At 34.4% G+C, this 23,679-nt stretch overlaps 1 protein-coding gene and 1 non-coding gene across 2 annotated transcripts; one reads left to right on the top strand and one right to left on the bottom strand.

The window, feature by feature from the left end:
* Window positions 1-638: 638 nt before the first annotated feature.
* On the bottom strand, window positions 639-18,734 carry LOC114170698 (anaphase-promoting complex subunit 6). The gene is made up of 16 exons (XM_028056230.1): window positions 18,375-18,734; window positions 17,841-17,975; window positions 17,424-17,497; window positions 16,933-16,972; window positions 16,436-16,481; window positions 16,269-16,348; window positions 16,006-16,187; window positions 15,753-15,878; window positions 15,545-15,619; window positions 9,499-9,624; window positions 4,825-4,894; window positions 4,541-4,623; window positions 2,725-2,838; window positions 2,262-2,361; window positions 1,551-1,586; window positions 639-850 (listed from the first exon to the last, which is right to left on the bottom strand). The coding sequence occupies exons 1-16, from the start codon at window positions 18,618-18,620 to the stop codon at window positions 767-769; spliced, it is 1,617 nt and encodes a 538-aa protein (XP_027912031.1). The 5' UTR covers window positions 18,621-18,734; the 3' UTR covers window positions 639-766.
* Window positions 18,735-18,815: 81 nt separating this feature from the next.
* On the top strand, window positions 18,816-18,888 carry TRNAE-CUC. Its single transcript has one exon. It is a non-coding gene; the product is annotated as a tRNA-Glu (tRNA).
* The last annotated feature ends 4,791 nt before the right edge of the window (window positions 18,889-23,679 follow it).

Raw genomic sequence — 23,679 nt, 5'->3', positions numbered from 1 at the left:
CCCAAGTCAAATGATACTAAGTTGGACCAAATTGAGTCCAAGTCAATTTGGGTATAAGCAAATTAGGTTGGACCTTAACCTTGTAATGCAAACAATAAAAATTAATTAAGGACTGATTTATAATTAGCATATAATATTTAAGGATCAATTAACAATTTAGAATATTATTTTTTAAAAATTATTTGGAAGTTAATTGGATCAAACAAATTTTGGTCATGGCTCTCATTCACTTTATGTAAGGGCTTTAGAGGTTGAGACTTTTTCAGTCTACTCACTAGATAGGTCTATTAAAAAATACTATAAATGAGTGGAGGTTAATCAATGGATCATGGATCAAATTTACTACTTCAATTACCTTATTGCATTTTATACAAGTTACTTATTTGGTTTGATCATGTTGCTCACACGAGCAGAAGAAATTGTTGAGCACGCTACTCTTGGTTGATGAGGATCCAGGCCTCTTAATACATTCGATATTATAAATTAATTGTTCACGTGGAGAAATATCGACATGTTACAGCAAAGAAAAAATATTTTAGCATCTTACCACTAACGTTAATCTTAAAAGTTAATCATCTTCAACACGTCAAATATCAAAATTTATTTTTACAACTACTAATAAGAATATGAAGGTAAAATAATAAAAATAATAACTAATAATAATAATAATTACACATTGGCAATGCATTAGCTTGATGCTAATGTACTGTTTACATACAAACGAGAGTAACATTCAAATTAGACTTCACTGGAATTCAAGACTTGGTCAAAGCCCCTTAGACTTTTCATCTATTAGAGCCCAACTTAACATCTCAGTGCAGAACTGATCGTCTGGTTTCAGCCACAAGGCCTAACATTCAAGGAACAAAAAATCATAAATAAACTCAATTGATCACGTGGAGATTCTCTAGATAGGATTTAACAATATAACTTTAAGAACAACATTCAAACACAGACATGGCAGAATCACAAAGGTAACATTCATACAATAACTAGTTCAAGATACATTCCTAAGTAAGCATTATCCAATTTGGGCACTCCAATCAACAACTCAAAAGACAATGATTCTCAGACTACACTTTTAACATAATCAACCATTCCTAAAAGCTACTTCCTTCTTTCCCAAAATTATACACTTAAAAATAAACGGAGGAAATAACAAATTAGACACCTCATAATTTCCACCAAAACTCACATCATAACATAGGTACTGCATTTAACAAATGGACACTCTCAGAAACAAGTGCGATTTTAGAAATGTCCATTCAACCTTACATTGTTACACATGCTAAATACCATGCCAATAGTAAGTAGCGCCTCCTAGGAACATATTTGGTTCGAAAAATTGTTTTATTGTCGCTAATGACTGATGATTATGTGCTGTTATTTTCTTTTCAATGTTTATTGTTCTCTAGAGTTTACAAAAGAAACAGTAAAAATATGTTACACGCAAGATGGCTTTAAGAGCTCTATGCTAAATAAAACCAAACCTGTAACATAGGTTAATAATTATCATGAATCCAAACCAATATTGGAACAGAGTTACTCACTTTGTGATAATATGTTATTGCTGTAGTGAAATCATCCTGCATGAATTACATTCAACGGTTTAAAAAGGAAGTTAATCTGTTTGACCAGTTAAAAAAACATATATATATATATACGAAAACTTTTAAGGAAATAGTTGAAATTTGGAACGTATGAGCCATTCACAGCCACAGGGCCATGTCCAGGTAACACGTGCAACATGTTCATAGCAAGAGCTTTAACACTAAAATGCAGAATTTATTTATTTTCACACTTACACTACTTCTAACCAGACTCAACTTCTTTCAACAAATATATCCATTTATGAATGAATGTGTTGAATCTGCTTTTGAAGGTATAGTTGAAAAACCGATCAATTATACCAATAAAAGCATATGTCATGATTTTGGCAAATTAGACCAGGAACTAGGATATGGTGGAACCATCACATTTTCAACTCAAATATGGATAATGGAACCAATAAACTATTCCTATCAAAATTTACAAAAAGCTGACAGTAATCGTTCCCCTGCAACCAGTGCAGATTATTTTTAGATAAAAGTCAACAATAACCTTTTACCATGATGAAACCTCAAATCCAAATTTCCAAGCCAACTTATATACATAAAATTATACATAAGAATAGGACAGTTGCTTTTCAGAAAACACCACAAAACATCATGTTATACTGAAAAACACAATAAAATAGGATAAATAATAACATTTTTATATACCTGTAAGTGATAAGTATATGCAAGACCAGCATAAGTGCTCACACTTCTCGTTGACAATGCAAGTGCCTTCTCATAGTACGAAATTGCTTCTTGGTACATCCTGAAATAAAACATTTCATTCAGACAAGCAGAATCAACTACCCTGTCCTTCACCAGTCATGAGTAACAAATTAGCACTGCCACTATTTAGATTAAAACTTTCTATCAATCTAAGAAATTGATATTTCAATTTTTTTTCGGCAAGATTAATGGATGAGGAAATTTAGGAACATCAAAAATTAGAACAAGAAATATAAACATAAAAATAGCCTTGAAAATAACAAAATTTTCAAGGATTTTAAAACAAATCCTCTAGCAAAATGATGTTTCAACTCAACAACAGAAATTCTCAGTATGCTAAATATTCTAAAGATGCGGATAAGAAAATGAAGTCAGATGACCACTGAGATATTTGTCAACTTACTTCAGTTTTCTGTATGCATGGGCAAGGTTGACTACAGTCGATTCCCACATTTCAGATAAAGCAGTTGGTATCAATGCTAATGTTTTTTCAAACCACCACACAGCTTTCTTATACCTGAATCAGAAGTTAATCAGGTAAAAGTCTCTCAATTTTGCCATTTTGCATGGAAATTTATCTGACCATATATTATAAGAATGTTTTTAACTGTATTGAAATTTGGAGAAAGAGAGCGGACATTTACAAGATAAAATCTGAAAGTCAACCATTTTGTCACTAATAAAATAACCCTCCACCCATGGCTGAAAACTATTAGTACATTGTTACTCTCAGACTTAACAATCCTACTAGGAGCTTTGTAAGATCTCAATTTACTTCGTCTTTTTCTAATGGTAAGAAATCTGTCAACATTTTTTAATCCATTATGTCAAATATGGTATTGACCAAAAAGTAACTCCTTGCAACAACTAATGATATCTTCAACAATCACGGTCAGTAGATAAAATGTACTAAATATCCCAAATAGAATTTTACAAGTACTAAATCATGTGAATATCCCTACTAGAGATATTCACTGTATGTATCAATATCTACATCCATGTTTACAGTAAACTGTCATTTCATTGTAAATTCATTTATATTTCTTCTGTAACATGCTTTTCCAGTTAGTCTGTTAGTAGCTGAGTGAGCAGTAAGTTATATAGACTAGCTATATAAGGTTCCACCCTCTACACTGCTTCTCTAATGATAGTTTGACAGTTCAGTTTTTTTCACCTTCATTTTCTCTGTACTCCACTATTTTCAAACATTCAAAGAATATCTGGTTTTCAATAATTAAGGAGCTGATTTTCCTTGTTTTAGTGCTTTAGCCTTCACCTCTCACTTTCTTCTTCGCAACGGTTAACACAGTAATACAATATGATATAAATCCTTGACCAGAACAAGAGCAGGATACTGAAGACTGAGATATGCATTGATATTAAACGAATAAACTACAACTGAACTGTTTTTTGCTCAACATACACCCACATTCTAACAGACAAAAAGCAAACTAGTTCAAAGTATAGACACAGAATCTACAGTCTTTTACCACTGAGCATGTCAATGCATATGCGAACAAGTGCACAACTAATAAAGAATTAAATACCTAAAAATTCTGGAATGTCAGATCCACTAGAATGAATAAATATTTGCATCAAAACTTGGATTAAAAAAAGTAAATAAATATCATCAAGTGTAAAACTGCATGTTCTTGTAATAAAAGTGAAAGTGCACCAATTCTAACAAATATCTTTATAGTATTTTATGAACCTTTGTGAGACTTATAATATATTATTGTCAGTCAAGTTGGCAAGTTAAATCTATCTTAGAGTACTGAGAGCAATCATAATAGGGAAAGATATATGAATTATACTACTCAGTATGAGATAATTATGAAAACCAACATTTAAATAACACTAACTCTAATTCCAAGAGAAACTTAAATGCAATTCTCAAACACCAAACTTTGCAAACTTAACCAGGCACATAAGCAGTGGTCCAATTTTAAAGTTTACAAATGCAGAGTTTATTCCCAAAATAAAAGACAACCCAGCATATACTTCCACAGTGTCATATCAATCTGTATTCAACACGTTCAATCATATGAAAATTAATATAGATTTTGAATTCAACTGCATTGTGGTCAGATTCCTCACAAACAGGCTTTCGATTCATATAGGATCATCTGAATAGCAATGAAGAGAACGGACTTCTTACAAGTTAATGTGAACATGAGATTAAGTAACTGAAATAAATATAAGCATATAGGTATCCTTACTCCTTCATATGATAGGCAACAACTCCAAGTTCATTATACACGAGTGGATCTGAGGGACAAGTTGATTTGGCCTGAATAAAAAACTGAAACAATAGAGGAACATTAATTGTTTTTTAGGTAGCCAGTGATAGAAAGTAGTCCTTGTTTGAACTCTACATTTTATACAATTACCAAGGATAGCACGAAGACATTGAATCCTTAACCTCCTGCAACTCCCCACCCTTCCCCTAAAATAAATATAGAGGCTTCCTTTCCTTGAATGTAACAAACATTATAGAATATACCTGTTCAGCAAGCTTATAGCTGTGGGTCCGCATGCATTCCATTCCAATGTAAAGAGTTGGTAAGTGACACCTGGAATAAGAGAACATCAAGATTTAACCTGTAAAAGAACAATATATAGAGAAGAAAAATAATAAGAGAATTTCATGTAGAAGTTGCTAAACAAACAAAAGAGATCCATACAGGCATGTTAGCACCTATTGTAAGATTCACAACTTTGAAATTTGAAATTGTGAACTGCCTTGTGATTTGGTGGGTGAACATTTGGGTTAAGGAAAGTGGTTGGAATTATATCCTGATTCATAGAAGATTATAAGCAACGAAAAGTAAAAATGTTGCAATCTCACAAAGGTAAAATTAAACTTCCTTTAGCACTCCCTTTGCGGCAACAAAGAGCTCAAAGCTTCCAAAGCAAAAATATGCAACAATTTTGTTAGATTGCAATCATTGAAACATTCAAACATGGTTGTTAGGTTTTCAAAATTTGTAACTAAATATATTTATGTACAGATTTACATTTTACAGACTTCACAGATGCACAAGTTCCAAGCCGTGCTACCTTCTACCCCTCGCTCCTATGTTCCTTGGAAGGACAAGGCAGAAGGAATTGGCAACATCTTCGTTAGAGCTGTCAAAATGGGTTAAAACCCACGAGCCAACCCAGCCCACCACAGGTTTGAGCTAGGTTGGGTTGAAAATTTTTTACAAATTTCAATTTGGGTTGATTTTTGACACGGCTCACCAAGAACTCAGCTCACCCGGGTTGAACCCGTGATAAGCCAGGTTGGCTCACCAATCCGCAAATAAAGGGTCACACATTTTTTTATTAAGTTGGGATTTGCATTTAGGCTACGTTAGGTTTTTGTTTTAGCCAACACATTGATAATTTGTATTTTTGTGATTTTGGTTTGTATTTGCAGTTTAACATCCTTTTGGAATGTATTTGGATTGTATTGAAGTTCATCTAGATTTTAATCAAAATTATAATTTAGTTTTGACTGAAAAAAATTAAAAAATTGTATTTTTTCTAATTTAGTAAGCCAGTGAGCCAACCCGTTTGACCCACCAACTCATGGTGGGTCAATCCGGGTTTGAATTATTTTGATTCGCTAATAAATAAGTCAGGTTGGGTTGGCTCACTAAATGGCCAACCCATAGTGGGTCGAGTCGGGTTACCCGTGTAGCAGTTCACCAAAGACCAGACTATAGCACCTACTTTCTCCGTGAGGATCACACCTTAGACAGTGTTCAAAGTGTTTCTGGATTGAGTGTGTCTGAGACTACTAGCATTGAGTTGGAAGAAACTAAAGGTAGTTAAAATACCTTTTGTAATAGTGCAAATCCAACAAATCGTCTAAGTCTGACCTCATGCCCAGACTGCAAAACTTGAGCTATGTCTATAGTGAAGACGACTTTTAGAGGACTCTTTGAAGATGAAGCTCTTCAAGCTTGGAGAAAAAAGTAGTTTAAAAACTCAGAGATGGCCTCAACCTCTCAGTAATCCAACAGAGGAAGTTGCTACTACAGTACAAACAATTTGACCTTCTTAACCCCTACACAACAGTATTTGCCCAACGATGTCACCTTCTTCCTTCAAAAACCAAAGTTTACCTTCTAGAAGGTGCTTATCCAGATTACAAGACAACATCTAGCCAAAGCTTGAACATAAGATATAAGACATTGTTGAACAGTGGCATCTAAAGGCTGAGATGTATAAGGAGTCACAAGTTCTCACCCAACCAGATAAATGCCAACAGCCACCAAAGCAACCTCCCTCGCAACAATGATGTTTTCTTCTAGGAAAGGAACCCTTTCCTATTATATCAAAAAAGGTGGACAAATATTTGTTTGACAACATGCATTTCTTCTTCTACTTAATGTTTTGTGTTCATACTTGTGAATATTTGTTAAACACTTCTACACTTCTACAAAATATTAGAATGAGCATTCATATATGTCCAAAGTTGTTCATAATCCCTGATATTTTTTTGATACCTAATTGTTTTTATGTGTCTGTTAAAGTTTTTGTCATAATAAAAAACGAGAGGATTGTTGAGACCCTACACTACACAGTCTAATCCCCATCTATACTCCAACCGCAGTGTAGCCTCTTCAAAACAAAAGCTAGACAAGCATAGTCTTATACTTGATATCTCATATGAACGGTTGGAAGTCCCACATCGATAGAGATAAAGTGATTTCATAATATATAAGTGGATGCAAGCCTCACCTTACAAGCTGGTTTGGTGAGGTTGAGTTGAACTTAAAGTTCATTTCTTAACATGAACCTTGTAATGTGTGTTTTATACAAGCTTTAGTTCTTCAAACTTATTTTTCATGTCCTCCAAGTTTATCATACAAAGTTCAGCAATTAGTCTGACCACATAGTTCGTTTGTCCTTCTCCATGTTCATTGGATGAGACATCTAAAACAAAGTTCATAATGTCTACATTTAATAAGAATGGTTATATATATATATATATAGACACATGTTTTTAGATCAAAGTTGTAAAGACAAACGTTTTGAATGATTAAATCAAAAGCACTTTTGGAAATTTTATACATGATGTAATTGGAAAGAGCTTTTATATAGAAAGTGTATATCCTTAGAAACTCAAAAGAGAAGCAAAATGAAACATGAAACGCTTTAAACTGTTTTTAAATCTTATTATTTCTAAATCCATGTGCTTTTTAATTGTTTCCATTTCAACATAGAAGTAAAAGGTTATACATTTTGTTTTGAATGATTAAATTAAAAACACTTTTGGAAATTTTATACATGTTGTAATTGGAAAGAGCTTTTATATAGAAAGTGTATATCCTTAGAAACTCAAAAGGGAAACAAAATGAAACATGAAACGCTTTAAACTGTTTTTAAATCTTATTATTTCTAAATCCATGTGTTTTTGAATTGTTTCCATTTCAATGAGAAGTAAAAGGTTATACATTTTGTTTTGAATAATTAAATCAAAAACACTTTTGGAAATTTTATACATGTTGTAATTGGAAAGAGCTTTTATATAGAAAGTGTATATCCTTAGAAACTCAAAAGAGAAACAAAATGAAATATGAAACGCTTTAAACTGTTTTTAAATCTTATTATTTCTAAATCCATGTGTTTTTGAATTGTTTCCATTTCAATGAGAAGTAAAAAGGTTTCTTCATATCAAGACCTTCCATATCAAGCTTCCGGTCAGTGTAATTCAAGGAATACAAGTCTAAACCAACATAGTTGACAATCTTCTTCAAACAAGATCAAATCTTAACATATTTGTTGAACGAAAGGCCACTTTTGAAATTCTAAAAGAAGGCATCAAGATGAAGAAGAAAAACACAAAACACAACAAGAAATACACATGTGCTATTTGACGTTCTAGAGTTCTTTATACTTTGAGTGAGTGAAACCTCTTTCATTCTTCACCTCGTGAAGCTGCCTTGTCAACTGAAATTGTTCTATCTATGGGAGTTACTTTCTTTTGCTGTTTGTTAGGTCTCAGACTAAAGCGGAGATTAAGAAGTGATAACCAAGAGTGGCTTGTGTAACCAAGAATAGTTTGTATACTCATGTAATCATTTATTGATTAGTGGAACCTCTAAACAATTGTCTTAAGGGATAACCAGACATAGTCCGTGAGTTTTGGTGACCAATATAAATTTGAGGTGTTATTTTTGGGTTGTTGCTTGTTTGCTAGACGGTCAGTCTAGTCATCTGCTAGAAAAGTCTAAGGGCTCTATTCAACCCCTCCCTTCTAGAGTCAGTTGTTCCAACAGTATTCAGAAGCATTGTGACGTAACACAACTTGGCCCTCAAATATCTTAATGAACGGTAGTAAAAGTTTTTACATTTTTTTTCAGTTGCTTTGGGAAGGAAGACCAAACATGTTTACCCAACTAAAATGACTCACATTCTAACACTTCCAATCTTATTTTAATTTTGACGAGAAAAGTTCACATATAAGCCAACCATGCAAGCACACTACCATTGTACCGAGACCTTTGGAAGAGATGCGGTGACGTTGCGACGACGACAAACTGGTGCATGAGTTGAATGTGCATGACAAAACAGATTGCAATATCTGCACATGAGCCAGAGTTTGGATGTGAAACCACTTGGGTAAGGTTGCACTTGATGAGGTGCACCAACCCTAAAGTTGCCAAGAAAAAAAATAGGGTTTCAGCTATGATGGCAGTGGTTTCTGACAATACAACAGCAGTTTCTGACAGGGTTGGCACAATGACTGAAGGGACAACAGTTGTGCAGGATTGTACCCACTCTGATACCATGTTGAAGGTTTTAGATTGAAAAACACTGTGTTCCTACACCCAACTGATGTATATTTATAAATATATAAATTTGAGTAATTGACAATACAGCTCTCAGAAATCATAATATGGGCTAATGCCATACTAGGTATAAAAAAACAGCTTAATAAAAGCTACACAACAAAAGATAATCTTTGTTAAACAGAAACTTGATAATAAAACACTGCATTGTTCTTTTTTCATTTTCTATCTTTTGATTCCTTTTGCAAGAACCCAAAACAGATCTTATAAAAATGAACTAGATTTCTCAGCAACAGTTATTCTTGTCTGACATTATTACTGAAGAAATTAACAAAAGAAAATCACTCGGCTGGGGTAGCAGGAATATTTAACAGGAAAACTCAATATCTTACCCAGGAAACAATCTAGCTGCAGTGCGGTACGCTGACATAGCCTGATCACCCTCTTCTTGAGCAGCATAAGCATTCCCATAGCCTATCCATGCGGGGGGAAATGTTCCATCTAGACTAGTTGCCTTGCTGTAAGGTACACAATGAAACTGTTTGGTAACTTCTGATAATGGTTTTCACAAACAATCAGCGGCAAAAGTAATGAACCCATGATAATAAAAAATCTTGCAGAAAATTCAGATTAGAAAAGCAACCTTTAAGAAGATGACTGAGAAACTATCAAGCAATCAAACTCAGGACAAAGATACATAAGATCAACTCAAACTTAACAAGCCACCAAAAACAATTCAATCAATCCAGCCCAAGACCAGTCGTATATGCATTTCTGTACAGCTGAGTTGATAACATGACATTAAACATAACATATCCTCAGCTACTAAGGCATAGCATTCCTTGCTAATGAAACAAATAGAGAACTGCATCAAATGTCAAATAATTACCTTATGACATAACAAAGTACAACAGACTTTTAGCATATTTTCTCCAGTAAATAAGATTCAAACATCGTAGAAGTAATTAATATATCTAGGCAATCATGATGTGTAAGCTAGGAGGTTGAGTGTTGGATAACCTCTAACCTAGCACCAAGCTGCAGCCTTTAATGTTTCAACTTCTGTGTACCTCTTTCATCATATATATAAATATCAGGAACAGTAGAAGGGATTTTTATCAAGCCCTCAAACATATTTTGTCTGTTTTAATTTCAACTTGGTATCAGAGCGGGTCAATCCCGCTCTGGTTTCCGTCTGGTCTGTCCATCGGCACTTGTTGCCATCGTCCGCGGCTGTCCGCCGCCATCCGTCCCTGTTAATCACTGTCTGCAGCTGTTCACTGCCATAAAACACTATCCAAAGCTACCCACTGTCACTGTTCACAAAACCATCACTGTCTGCCACTGTTCCACTGCCGTCCGCCACTATTCGCCGCTGTCTCCTGCCACCTCAGTCTTTGCCGGCGACCACTGGATCTGGAGCGCCTCTCCGAGCGACAGCCACCCCCACCGGTGCCGGAACCAGCCTCCTGTCCACGCGGCCGATCTTCTCTGCTGCGAACAGGTGCGTCGTCTCCGGCCACCTCAGTTTTCGCCGGCGACCACTGGATCTGGAGCGCCTCTCCGAGCAACAGCCACCCCCAATAGTGCCGGAACTAGCCTCCCGTCCACGCGCCGCGTCTTTCTCCGCTGCGAACAGGCGCGTGCAACCCACGCGCCGCCTTCTGCTGATCGGAACGTCACGACGCCACCTCCGTAGCTCTCGCCGGAGTCTTCTGCTGTTGTTCTAACCCTCAAAACTTTGATTCAGTGAGGTCCAAACGTCACCCTTGCGGACATATCCCTCGGTTGTTTAAAAGTCTCCACTGTTTTTTGCGTTTCTGCGTTTCTGCTCTCTGTTTTTGTTCCCTTGATCAGAAATGGCCTCTGGAAGTGTTATTTCATTCTCTGGAAGTCCTTCCATTACTTCCGAGAAGCTAGATGGACAAAATTACTTCTCCTGGTCCGCTGCCGTCAAGATGTGGTTCCTTGGTCAAGGACATCATGACCACCTTGAGAAAGACAGAAGCCATGTGCCTCAAGAAAAAGCCGAACAGTGGAAGCAAGCAGATTTTCAATTGTGTGCCTTGTTGTGGCAATCCGTGGAGCCGAGACTGTTAATGTCTCTTAGGGCATTCAAAACATGTCACTCGTTTTGGAAGAGGACTCAGAATATCTATGCCAACGATATCCAACACCTATATGATTCGGCGGAAAGTTGGCATCTCTGAAAATGACCAATCATGACATGATCTCCTTCATGAATGAAGCACAATCAGTCGTGGAAGACCTGCGGATGTTTCTTGAAGTCGACACTTCAGATGAAATGAAGAAGCTGGACAAATACTATATGGTGATGATTCTTCGCGCCATTCATCCAGACTTCAATCACATTAGAGATCAACTGTTGACCTCTCATGAGGTCCCTTCCATGGACAACCTGATCCAGCGTATGATTCGTGTCCCGAAAGTCCCAACACTTGAAATTCAAGAATCTCATGCTCGAGTAGAATCATCTGTTATGGCCGCTACTCGAGGAAGAGGAGGACGTGGACCTAGAGGAGGTGGACGTGGAGGTCGTGGACGTCCTCAATGCACGTATTGCAAATGGATGGGTCACACTCAGGAAAACTGTTACTCCTTACATGGTTTTCCTTCTAAGACTGCCAATGTCTCTCAGGCTGACACTACTGAGTCCAAATTCACTTAGGACGAGTATCAAGAGTACCTACGTCTCAAGTCCAGCAGCCTGACACAATCATCTCAAGCCCCGAGTACTTCAACAGCTTGCATTTCTTAATCCATTGACAGTCACAATTCATGGGTAATTGATTCTGGTGCTTTTGACCACATCTCTAGTAACACCTCTTTGTTCTCAACCATTTCATTTCAAGACAAACCCCATTTTATAACCCTTGCCAATGGCTCTAAAACTTCCTCAAAGGGAGTCGGTCGAGTCATCCTATCTCCCTCCCTAACTCTAAAATTTGTCCTTTTTGTCCCTAATTGTCCCTTTAATTTAATTTCCTTAAGCCAGTTAACCAAATTGTTCAACTGTTCAGTAACCTTTGATCACAAATCTTTTGTTATACAGGAGCGTGGTTCGGGGAGACAGATTGGAGAAGGATATGAAGCCGGCGGTTTATATCATTTTGGATCTCATCCACGAGTGTCATGTGTTGCAACTCCTAGTCCTAAAGTGTTACATGATCGACTTGGTCACCCTCATCTGTCCAAGTTAAAAAAAATGTGTCCTGAACTTAGTGGTCTCCACACCTTAGAATGTGAATCATGTCAACTAGGCAAACATGTTAGATCTGCTTTTCCTAAAAAGTCTCTCTCACAATGTAATTCTAGTTTCTCCATCATTCATTCCAATATTTGGGGACCTAATCGTATTTCGTCTTTTGGTTTTAGGTATTTTGTTACATTCATTGATGAATTTTCACGATGTACTTGGGTTTATCTTATGAAAGATCGTTCTGAATTGTTATCCATCTTCACATCTTTTTTACACGAAATCAAGAATCAATTCGGTCGAGTAATCAAAATCTTAAGAAGTGACAATGCCAAAGAGTACTTCTCATCTGCTTTGTCTGCAGTTTTAAGTTCACATGGTATCTTGCATCAGTCCACTTGTCCACACACACCACAGCAAAACGGTATCGCAGAAAGAAAAAATCGACACTTGGTTGAAACTACTCGTACACTTTTGCTCGGTGCTCATATCCCTGTCCATCATTGGGGAGATGCCCTCTTAACTGCATGTTTTCTTATTAATCGGATGTCCTCCTCCTCTCTCAATCATAAAGTCCCTGTCTCCATCTTGTTTCCAGCTAACCCTCTTTTTCACATTCCTCCTCGGATTTTTGGTTGTGTATGTTTTGTTCACGACCTGTCTCCAGGTCTAGATAAGCTTTCTGCTCGTGCTCTCAAATGTGTCTTCTTAGGCTATTCTCGTCTTCAAAAAGGGTATCGGTGTTACTCTCCTGAAACCAAGAAATACTACATGTCTGCCAATGTCACATTCTTTGAACAAACCCCTTATTTCTCTTCCTCTGTTCAAGACACTCATGTCATACAAGTCCTCCCTCTTCCTGTTGTTAAGTCCCCTATCTCAGATGTCTATGTCAACCCGAGTCCTACTCCACCTACTCCCGAGCCCCCATCCCCACCTACTCCTCGACTTCAGATCCTTCTCCTTCGTCTCTTGTTCCCATGCCTCCTGATGAAGGTAATTCTGGTTGGCCCATTGCTCTCAGAAAAGGTATTCGTTCCACTCGGAACCCCCATCCCATTTATAATTTTCTTAGTTATCACAGATTGTCGCCTTTCTATTGTTCTCTTTTATCTTCAGTGTCTTCTGTTCCTATTCCCAAAAATGTGAAGGAAGCACTTGATCATCCTAGATGACGACAAACCATGATTGCATAAATGCAAGCTCTTGAACACAACCATACTTGGGAGCTCATGCCCCTCCCACCGGGCAAGAAGGCGGTTGGTTGTCGATGGGTATATGCAATTAAGGTTGGCTCTGACGGTCAGGTTGATAGGCTCAAAGCCCAATTAGTTGCCAAAGGGTACACTCAGATTTATGGCCTTGACTATTGTGACACTTTCTCTCCTGTGGCGAAAATGACTGCTATTTGACTCTTCTTTGCAATGGCCGCCATTCGTCATTGGCCCCTTCATCAATTGGATATCAAGAATGCTTTCCTTCATGGTGATCTTGAGGAGGAAGTCTACATGGAGCAACCTCCTGGATTTGTTGCTCAGGGGGAGTCTGGTATGGTGTGCAAATTGCATCGCTCTTTATACGGCCTCAAACAATCACCACGTGCCTGGTTTGGAAAATTCAGCTCCATTGTTCAAAGTTTTGGGTTAAGACGCAGTGAGGCAGATCACTCGGTCTTTTACTCGCATACTTCTCCTGGGAAATGTATCTACCTAATAGTATATGTTGATGATATAGTCATTACAGGAAATGATATTGTTGGCATATCTCAATTAAAGGAGCACTTGTGTAGGCATTTTCAAACCAAGGATTTGGGAAGCCTCAAATACTTCTTGGGCATTGAAGTGGCACAGTCTAAACATGGCATTGTAATCTCTCAAAGGAAGTATGCTCTTGATATCCTACAAGAAACTGGTATGATTGATTGTAAACCAGTAGAGAGTCCTATGGACCCAAATCAAAAGTTAACAACTGAAGAAGGTGAATTATTCTCTGACCCTGAAAGATACAGGAGGCTGGTTGGAAAACTAATTTACCTCACCATTACAAGGCCAGATCTATCCTTTGCAGTTGGAGTGGTTAGTCAGTTTATGCAGTCTCCATGTGTTGGCCATTGGAATTCTATCATCCGCATTCTAAGGTACCTAAAAAAGGCTCCCGGGCAAGGGTTGTTATATGAAGATCGAGGAAGCTTTCATGTCTCTGGATATTGTGATGCGGATTGGGCAGGATCTCCTATGGAGAGACGATCTACTACTGGATACTGTGTATTCCTTGGAGGTAATATTATTTCATGGAAAATTAAGAAGTAGAGTGTAGTAACTAGATCGACAGCTGAAGCTGAATATAGAGCCATGGCATCACTAACATGTGAACTTATATGGGTGAAGCAATTTCTTCAAGAACTTAAGATTTGTGACATCAAGACTATGAAGATGTATTGCGATAATCAAGCTGCTCTCCACATTGCTTCAAATCCAGTGTTTCACGAGAGAACAAAACATATAGAAATAGACTGTCATTTTGTTCGTGAAAAGTTATTGGCAAAGGAAATATGTACTGAGTTTGTGGGATCGAATGACCAACTCGCAGACATGTTGACCAAGTCATTAAGGGGACCTCGAATTGAGTTTATTTGTTCCAAGCTGGGTACATACAATTTGTATGCTCCAGCTTGAAGGGGAGTGTAGAAGTAATTAATATATCTAGGCAATCATGATGTGTAAGCTAGGAGGTTGAGTGTTGGATAACCTCTAACCTAGCACCTAGTTGCAGCCTTTAATGTTTCAACTTTTGTGTATCTCTTTCATCATATATATAAATATCAGGAACAGTAGAGGGGATTTTTATCAAGCCCTCAAACATATTTTGTCTGTTTTAATTTCAACTATACTTAAGATTGAGACTAAAAATATATGAGTAGTGGACAATAGGACCACTCTCCCTCTCTTCTATTTATAATGAAACAAGTACATGGAATATGAAAAGACTGCTCTAAGTCCCTAGGCATGATTAGATACAGCAGTAGATACGGCAGTAGATAGTTTCCCACACTCAACTCCCTATACATAGGGTTAATGATACAATAGAGGAGGTAATAATTCTAACAATAATCAACAAGGCAAAAAACAAAGAATCATGTTCCTATGATGATAAATCAGTAACATTAGCATTCAATGTTTCAAAATTAATCATGTCAAACTATGAAAGTAAGATATTCTTACCTAAAATAACGACGGGATTGATCATACTTCTTAATACAATAGTAGTAGCAACCAACAGCAAACCATGATAAAGCCCTAAACCAACATAATGAGATTTAATTGTTTTACATAAGCAGCTACATATGTTAAGGAAAAGACTAAATAAAGAACAACTCTTATATGCAGCAAATCATTAGAAGACGATCAGCATCATGGACGAAGTGTTTACATCTGAGGATAATCCTTCACCAAATTGCACGCCATCAAATAGAGTTCATTTGAATGCCCAAGTTCAACAGCAGCTGCCAGATGTACTAACGTACACTTCAGATGGAAAAGATCCTTCTCAAGCAAACTGTAACAGAATAATTTAAGGTAAGTCTGGAAAACAAAAAGGAGAAATGATTGCAACCGTGAATGACACAAAAGGCCAAAGTGGTATTCATATTTCACTTTAGTCTCCAGAGTATATCCCCACTTACACATATGTTAAGTCAAAACATTTCTGATATTCACCACACTGATGGTAGTATTCAGCTTTGCAGGCCAATAGATCGGTATTAGATTTCAGTGTGCGCAAGAAAGAAGTATCAGATTGATCACTTTTACAGCTTTCATTCTCAAGTTCTCTAAACTTGGCTTCTACAACATTTTCTTTGTCATACTGCATGACAAATAAGGGATTATCTTTCAGAAGTACAAAACATGTAGATATAAGGAAATTGTACTCGTCACCTGCCATTACCTTCTTTATCAAACAAGAATAAAATGAAGAAAGCCATCCATCCTCACTACCAAATTGCAATGACGATATCAAATTTGCTTCTGAAATTCACCATACAGAGAGGAAAGACATGTATATATATTAAGATCATGTTTTAAAATCTCCAAGGGATCAGTGAAAACTTCTACCTTCCTGGCATGTAAGCATGTGATTCTCAATAAGACATTCCAAAGCCTGACATAATTATTGCCATACAGCAAGGAAAAAACAGATAACTGTTAACTAGTGTATGCGAAAAATTATCCAAGTATGTATGCTAGAAATGACAGCTTCCCCAAAGATGGAAATAATAAACTAGAGCATTATAATGAGGGCTACTGGCTACAATCAACATTGTTCCATTCTCCTTTAGAGAAACTGTGATAAGAAAAATAAACCCAGTTTCTATACCAAAAGCTGTTATAGAAGTCTAAAGTACACAAGTATTGTTTTCAGCAATAGATTGGTGCCTAATTGGCCAAAGGAGGGTGGGTGTTCTATCAGCTGGTGATGAACCAAGTGATTCACAAGCAATTGTCCCCCCAATCAGTAATTCACAAGCAATTGTCCCAACCAAGTGATCCTGGCATTACAAGATACTAGTAATGAACTTACCAAAAACAGTAAGTAGAAAATCAATGCATACCTCATAACATAAAGGATCCGCTTTTATAGCAGCTTTATACCTTTAACAAAAACAAACACAGCAGAACAAATGAGTTTTTATTATCAAATGGCACGCACATAGCATACTATTGTAACTCTTCAAATAAGTAGAGCGGCAAGCAACTATATTTCCTTGTAATAAATGTAGAAAAAGGACCAGTGATAATAAAGTTATTCATATGTATCTATAAGAGAATAAAATAAAAAGATAAAATGAATCAAACTTCTATCAGAAGTTAAATTCAACTTGTGCATTTAAACTTTTTTAAAAAAGACTACTCCAATAGCTGATGTACATAACTTGATTTTAACCTGTGGAAGATATTTTGTTCACTTTACCTCTTATTTTCTTCTTCCGTGTGAACCTATTGAGGACTTTATCCAAACTAAGTCATCTCTTTTCTACTTATCTAGAAGTTAGAATGTAACAATCAAAATGCCCCAAACATGCTCATATGTTCATATGCTCACCATAGTCTAGCCTGGGCACGGTTTTCTAGAGCCTCGTATGCTTTTCCTCTTAAGAAGCATATTGCAGAAGATATCTGTAATAGCATAATAAAATGTATTCAGATAAACAAAAAAAGGAAATAAACAACGGCAGACGTCCCGTTTCTAACAAGATATTCCAAAAATGTATCATCTACCATCTTTTCCACATTCCATTCACTTCTATACTACTATTCTAATACACCATATCAAAGACCAGAAGTAATTCCAAATTTAAATCTAAAATTAGATGTTTGGCAAACTAGGTTGTGACTTAAGAAGTAGTCATTTAAAAAAGAAATCCTACAATCTATGACTGGTTAATAATGTAAAAACCTTAAATGTACTATTGTCTGTAAGAAAAATAGAAAAGTTACAAGTTAAAAAAATGAAACTCACATTGATTTCACGATCTTCACAATCTTTATCCAAGTACATGACATTCGAGTCCTTGGTATCAGAAACATTTCCCTCGTCATCTACTTTAGCCTCACCCAGCATCGACAGGCACTGATCCCACTCCTTCAGTTCCTCCTTCAGTTTCACCACGGAGTCATTTACAAACACAAAATTAACAAAATTATAAAACCTTGAACATCATCCCTACTATTATACTATCTCCTAAAATGCCCTTAAAGTATGAAAATTATACAAACAATACTCAAATGTTAAAAACCACGTTAAGTATTTTTTATAAGTATCGAAAATTCATAAAATTAAACTTGAATGCAAGTACCAAATAAGAGCTTATAGGCTAAAACGAGAGGTATTTAATTGAGATTATTCGTATTATTTTTATTATTTCAGTATTACATTTGACAGTGACTAATACTTAAAGAACTAAATTGACGGTCTATTCTTAATAAAGTTATTTATTTTCCCAATCAATGAACTAAAAAAAAAACGAAATGGAAGAAAGATTGAGGACACTACGAGGCACTTGGCGGCGAGGTAGCGGAATCGGAGGTCGCTGAGAACGATTTTGGAGGCATTGAGGAGGTGGAAGGCACGGCGGTAGTGGCGGCCAAGGAAGAGTGCCTGCGCCTGCATGTAGATGTCGGCGGGGTCGGCGGTGAAGGCGGCGACTTTATCGGCGAAGAAGATGGCGGAGGAATACAGGTGTTTGCTCACGCAGTCGCGCACCACACCTCGGAGCTTCTCGATTTCTTCCTCCCTCATCTTCGCACTAACTTTACTCTTCCACTCACTGCTAGGGTTTCGGTTCTTCTTCTTCTGCTCGGTCTCTTTCGTGGCTTCGTGGTTCAGAGGCCAAAAATTGAAATAAAGGAGGGAAGGAAAGTTTTGTATCAATTTTTAATTTGCTATTCTAAAACTATAGGTTATAAAATTATTTGTCCCATTACATATCGGTAATCCGTTGTAGTCTAGTTGGTCAGGATATTTGGCTCTCACCCGAAAGACCCGGGTTCAAGTCCCGGCAACGGAATAAATTTTTAAATTATATTATTTTCTAATAACTTTTCATCAACTTAAAATTACCATTGTATTTAAAAGTCACGAATATAATATCAGTAACACGCCATTATGTTTATTTGTATTCACTTTTCTATAATAAAATGTTATAAATTATTATTATAATGATTATTAAACTAAAAAATATCATATTTTTCTTATTAAATCAATTGATATTTTCTTTCAAGTTTTTTCTTTTGTCAAACTTTTTCTTTTTTTATAATCAGTTTTAATGTTTATTACTATTTTTGTAATAATTTTTATTGTTATTTTTACATTAACATTAGTACCAATTGATTATTTAGGCCGAAGGATTATTCTTCTATTCTTAGAATACAAATTAAAAAATATTTTACGATATCAGTGAACACATGCCATACTGTTTATTTGTATTCACTTTTTCTTTATGATAACAAAAAATAAATGATTATTATAGTAATTATTAAAATAGAAATACAATTATTTTTTAGAATAAAAGCTAGAAATTACTATTATAGTGATTATTAAAATAAAAAGTAACATATTTTTCTCAGTTTTCTAAATCAGTTGATATTTTCTTTCCAGATTTTTTTTTGTCAAAAAATTTCTTTTTTTATTAAATATGTTTTTCAATTTTAAAATTAAGAATTTATTTTAATTTTCCACACTGAATTTTTTTTCTGAAGCGAAAATTCTTAGAGAAAAGACATAAAACTTTTTTAAAGTGAATTTTAAAGAGTCTGTGTATTTAATATAAAAAAATTTGTTTATAAAAATTCTTATTTATAGAAATATTTTTAATATTAAAATAATTCAGTTTTACTATTTTTAAATTATTTTTAAATTTAAAATACCATATTTTAGATCCTGACATCATTAGTTCCTTTACTTCAGTTTAAATTTTATTTTAGTTTTTATATTTTAAATTAATTTTATGTCCCTAAAATTGAAAAAAGAAAATCCTTAGTCCAAAAAAATTAAAATATATTTTAATCGTACAAAAATTTAAAAGTGATTACTCTAGTCCACTTGAATTTAAATATTATTTTCAATCCTACAATTTACGGATCGAAAATGGTGAGATACGAGAGGATGTACCGTGCATGTTTGTGAGTACACAAACACCTTTACCTTTAAGAGAGAGAAAATAGATTTATGTGAAGGATTAAAAGTAGATAAATTTAATTTAATATAACATCGCATATATAAAATATTCAGAGTGTACCGAGTTTAGAATACCGAGTTTAGAATATAGAGGTATATAGCACACCATGCATATTTGTACCAAAAGGAAAGAGATCACACACAGCCTAAACGAAGTATAATAGTTTAAAAGTAACACAAAGTCTTGTTCAAAATAAAGGGATCTTAATTTAATAAAACTCCATCCGCTATGGGCTCCATAGTGAGTCCGATACCCGTCCACGGCATTCTTATGATCATTATCACTCCCACTGGTTCTCACATCTGCTCACATCAATAAAGTTGATGATCATTGCAAAGGAGAAAGACCGCACACAAACATACAAACAAGCAGAAGGGTAAGCTAGTGAAAGAATATCTTATATCATAACAGTCAACATGCAATTTCAAAGTCAGGCATAAATATCAAGCATCCACACATGGAATACCAAACCATTTAAGACTCCAAGATTTGACTATCCGGATACGTATAATGAGGTATCACCACAAGACCGTGAAATTACGTCCTTTGATTGAGGCACCACCAACATGAAATTATTTTACTTTAAAAGATTAATTGGCTTTTGATTAGTATGGTTCCCCTTTTTATATGTATTTTATTAGAGCTTTTTTGGTACATATGAGTAGAATTTTATTTAGCTTTAACGATATACATTAATTGTAGTTTAGTTGAAGTAAATATACTAGACAGATAAAGTAAAAGTTTTTAAATTTTTTATATTTTGTGTTTCAGTGGAATTAAGTTTATGGTTAAATATGTTTTTGTCTTTAAAAATTAGAATTATTTCTTTTTCGAAACTTTAGTCTAATTTAGTCCTTCAACTTTAAAAAATATTTGGATTTAGTCATTTTAACCTAATTTTGTTAGGTTTATTTAACGTTTCAAATGCGTCTTTTAGCTTACATCGAAGCATAAATATGTTAAACGATGTATTAATGTTATATATTATATATCTTTATTATTAGTATTAATATTGTTATTTATTTATTATTATTATTATTATTATTGTTATTATACATTACTAGCGAAAACAAAGGTGTGACAACGTCTTTGTATTTGTATTTTTTGATTTTCATAGAAATTTAAGTTAAGATCAATAATATTTATTTTTAATTAATTTTAAAAATAATTACTAAATAAAATAACGGTTAAAAATAAGAGAACTTTTTAAAATAACGGTTAAAGGTAAATTATTTATAAAATAATTAATTTTTAAAGTAATGAGTAAAATTAATAAAAGAAAATATGTACACAAAAGAGGTTTTTAAAATAACCGCTAAACACAAGAGATGTTTTTAGAATAACGATTAAAGTAAATTATTTATAAAAGAATTAATTTTTAAAATAATAATTAAAGGTAAAATTGGAAAAATGAAATATGGACAAAAGAGGAAATTTTTTTATATATTGTTATAGATTATTATTTATATTATTATTATGTATTATTATCTTTTTATTATATATTACAATTATTTATATTATTATATATTATGATTATTATTAGGCCAAATTACTCTTTTAGTCTTTGTTTTTGTCAAGTGTCACGTTAGTCCTTTAGTTTTTTTTTTCTGTCTCAATTTTGTCCTATTTTTTTTTTATTTTGAAGTGATTCAATTTGCTATTTGTCGTTAGTTTTCACAAGCGATGTTAAAGTGGATGTCACGTGTTAATTTATGATTTTTTTTTTAATTTTAATTATTTTTACCCATGTCACTTCAAGGTTGTGTCATGTGGATAGAATCTCAATTTGGTTCCTACATTTGTTTTTTAATCTTAATTAGTCTCATTTTTTGTAAAAATGAAGCAATATTGTTCATCTTTAAATTGATACTCATTTTACTTTTTGTATAAATCTTATGTTGACAAAAACAAGGATAAAAAAGAGTAATTTAGCCTTATTATTTTTATTATATATTAATATTATTAAAACTAGTGTAAATATAAGTGATATCGTGCATGTACACATTTTTAAAATATTTATAAATTATTCAAACTTTAAAAGTATTAATTAAAAAAGTGAAATTTGAAAAATAAAATTTGTATATAGTTATAAATATATAGTTATATATATAACTATAGAGAAAATAAATTTTAGTTATTTAAATAAAAAAATATTATAAGTAATATTGTGTAAATAATATCATGAGTAATTATTTAAATTTGAAAAAGTAGTTACTAAAATGATAAAAGAGTAAATAATTGTAACAACTCCATTATAACATTTTACCAAATACTATAAGGTGATGTACAATCATTCCAATGTGAACAAAATCATAATAGTATTTCAAAAAGAAATCAACTAAAAACCTAGTACATCAAAATCTAAGCTCTGCCTATACAAAATCTATAAACTAATTTTAGTTGTTCTTCTAAACCAACCCCACAACTACTCCTCTCCAGGCCTACATTATCATCCGCACATTTGAATTACCACGACCATAAAAAAAATACGAAGGGTAAGCTATAAATGATTTAAAACATAATAGTTTTAAATTAAAAGATAACAAAGCTACAAATTCATAAATTTGGCTATTCAGAAACAATGTCAAACTATTTGTCATCCATATTCATGTTATCATTTTTTTACGAATCATTCAACATATAACATTACTAACACGATCTCTGGAGGATTGATGTATTGACTAACACCCTAAGATTTTGCACCTACCATTACTCAATCACTCTTTCTTCAAAAAAGTTATAGCTATGACAAGGTGAGTTTTATGCGTTCGACTTCTGCCAACACTCTAGACAAGAACCTTCCTCGACTCTCACCTCTAACCATTTTCATCTATTTGATTCCAAAGCTTAGTAAAGTCGGTATAATCTTAGTTTAGTTCCTATTGTCAATACATCTCATACAAACCATATGATAGTATATCCTCCTTGGGAATAACTAACTCCAATATATTTTCACACAATTATCTACTATTTATATGCATTTAATATTACTACATCAACCATAGTTCACAAAGGGTCGTACGTAAAAACATTAGAATTTTCACTTAATAGACGACGATCGATGCTCCTTATCTACCACCCAGTACCACACTATAAATTGTTGTAAAAGCTGACAAATCACAAACAAAAGAACACTTCCTGAGGTGTGTATAATCATTGTCCTTAAGGACTTATCCGTGGTGTATTGCATAAGCCCCCCCCAAGATACAATAGAAACTTCTTGGATTTTCCAAGGATCTCAGAACTAGCTAGGTTCTCTTAAAAGAATGGATAATTAGACCTAAAATAAAGAGAGGAAAGAACAACAAAGAGAACAAAAGATATAGAAGAGAAGAATGAAAGTAAGTTCAAGTGGTGTGTCTTGGAGGAGGCAAATGACACCTATTTATAGATGAGGGAGGAGCATGCAAATGGTACAAAACCCATGGCCAATTGAGAAAGAACTGTAACAATCTTTAAAACCAAATAAAATGGTTTGTGAAATTATGGCCAAATCCAAACTAAAAAAAGCAAGGCTTTATGGGTGTAGCAACGAAACATTAACTTTGTCGTCTCACATCTTTTGAAATGGTATAACATTCATTTACAACAATCCCCCACACATTGCAAAAGATAAAAAAA

Source organism: Vigna unguiculata, chromosome 11 (assembly GCF_004118075.2).
Source record: "Vigna unguiculata cultivar IT97K-499-35 chromosome 11, ASM411807v1, whole genome shotgun sequence".
Taxonomy (NCBI): domain Eukaryota; kingdom Viridiplantae; phylum Streptophyta; class Magnoliopsida; order Fabales; family Fabaceae; genus Vigna; species Vigna unguiculata.
This window is presented reverse-complemented; position numbering and strand designations above follow the sequence as displayed.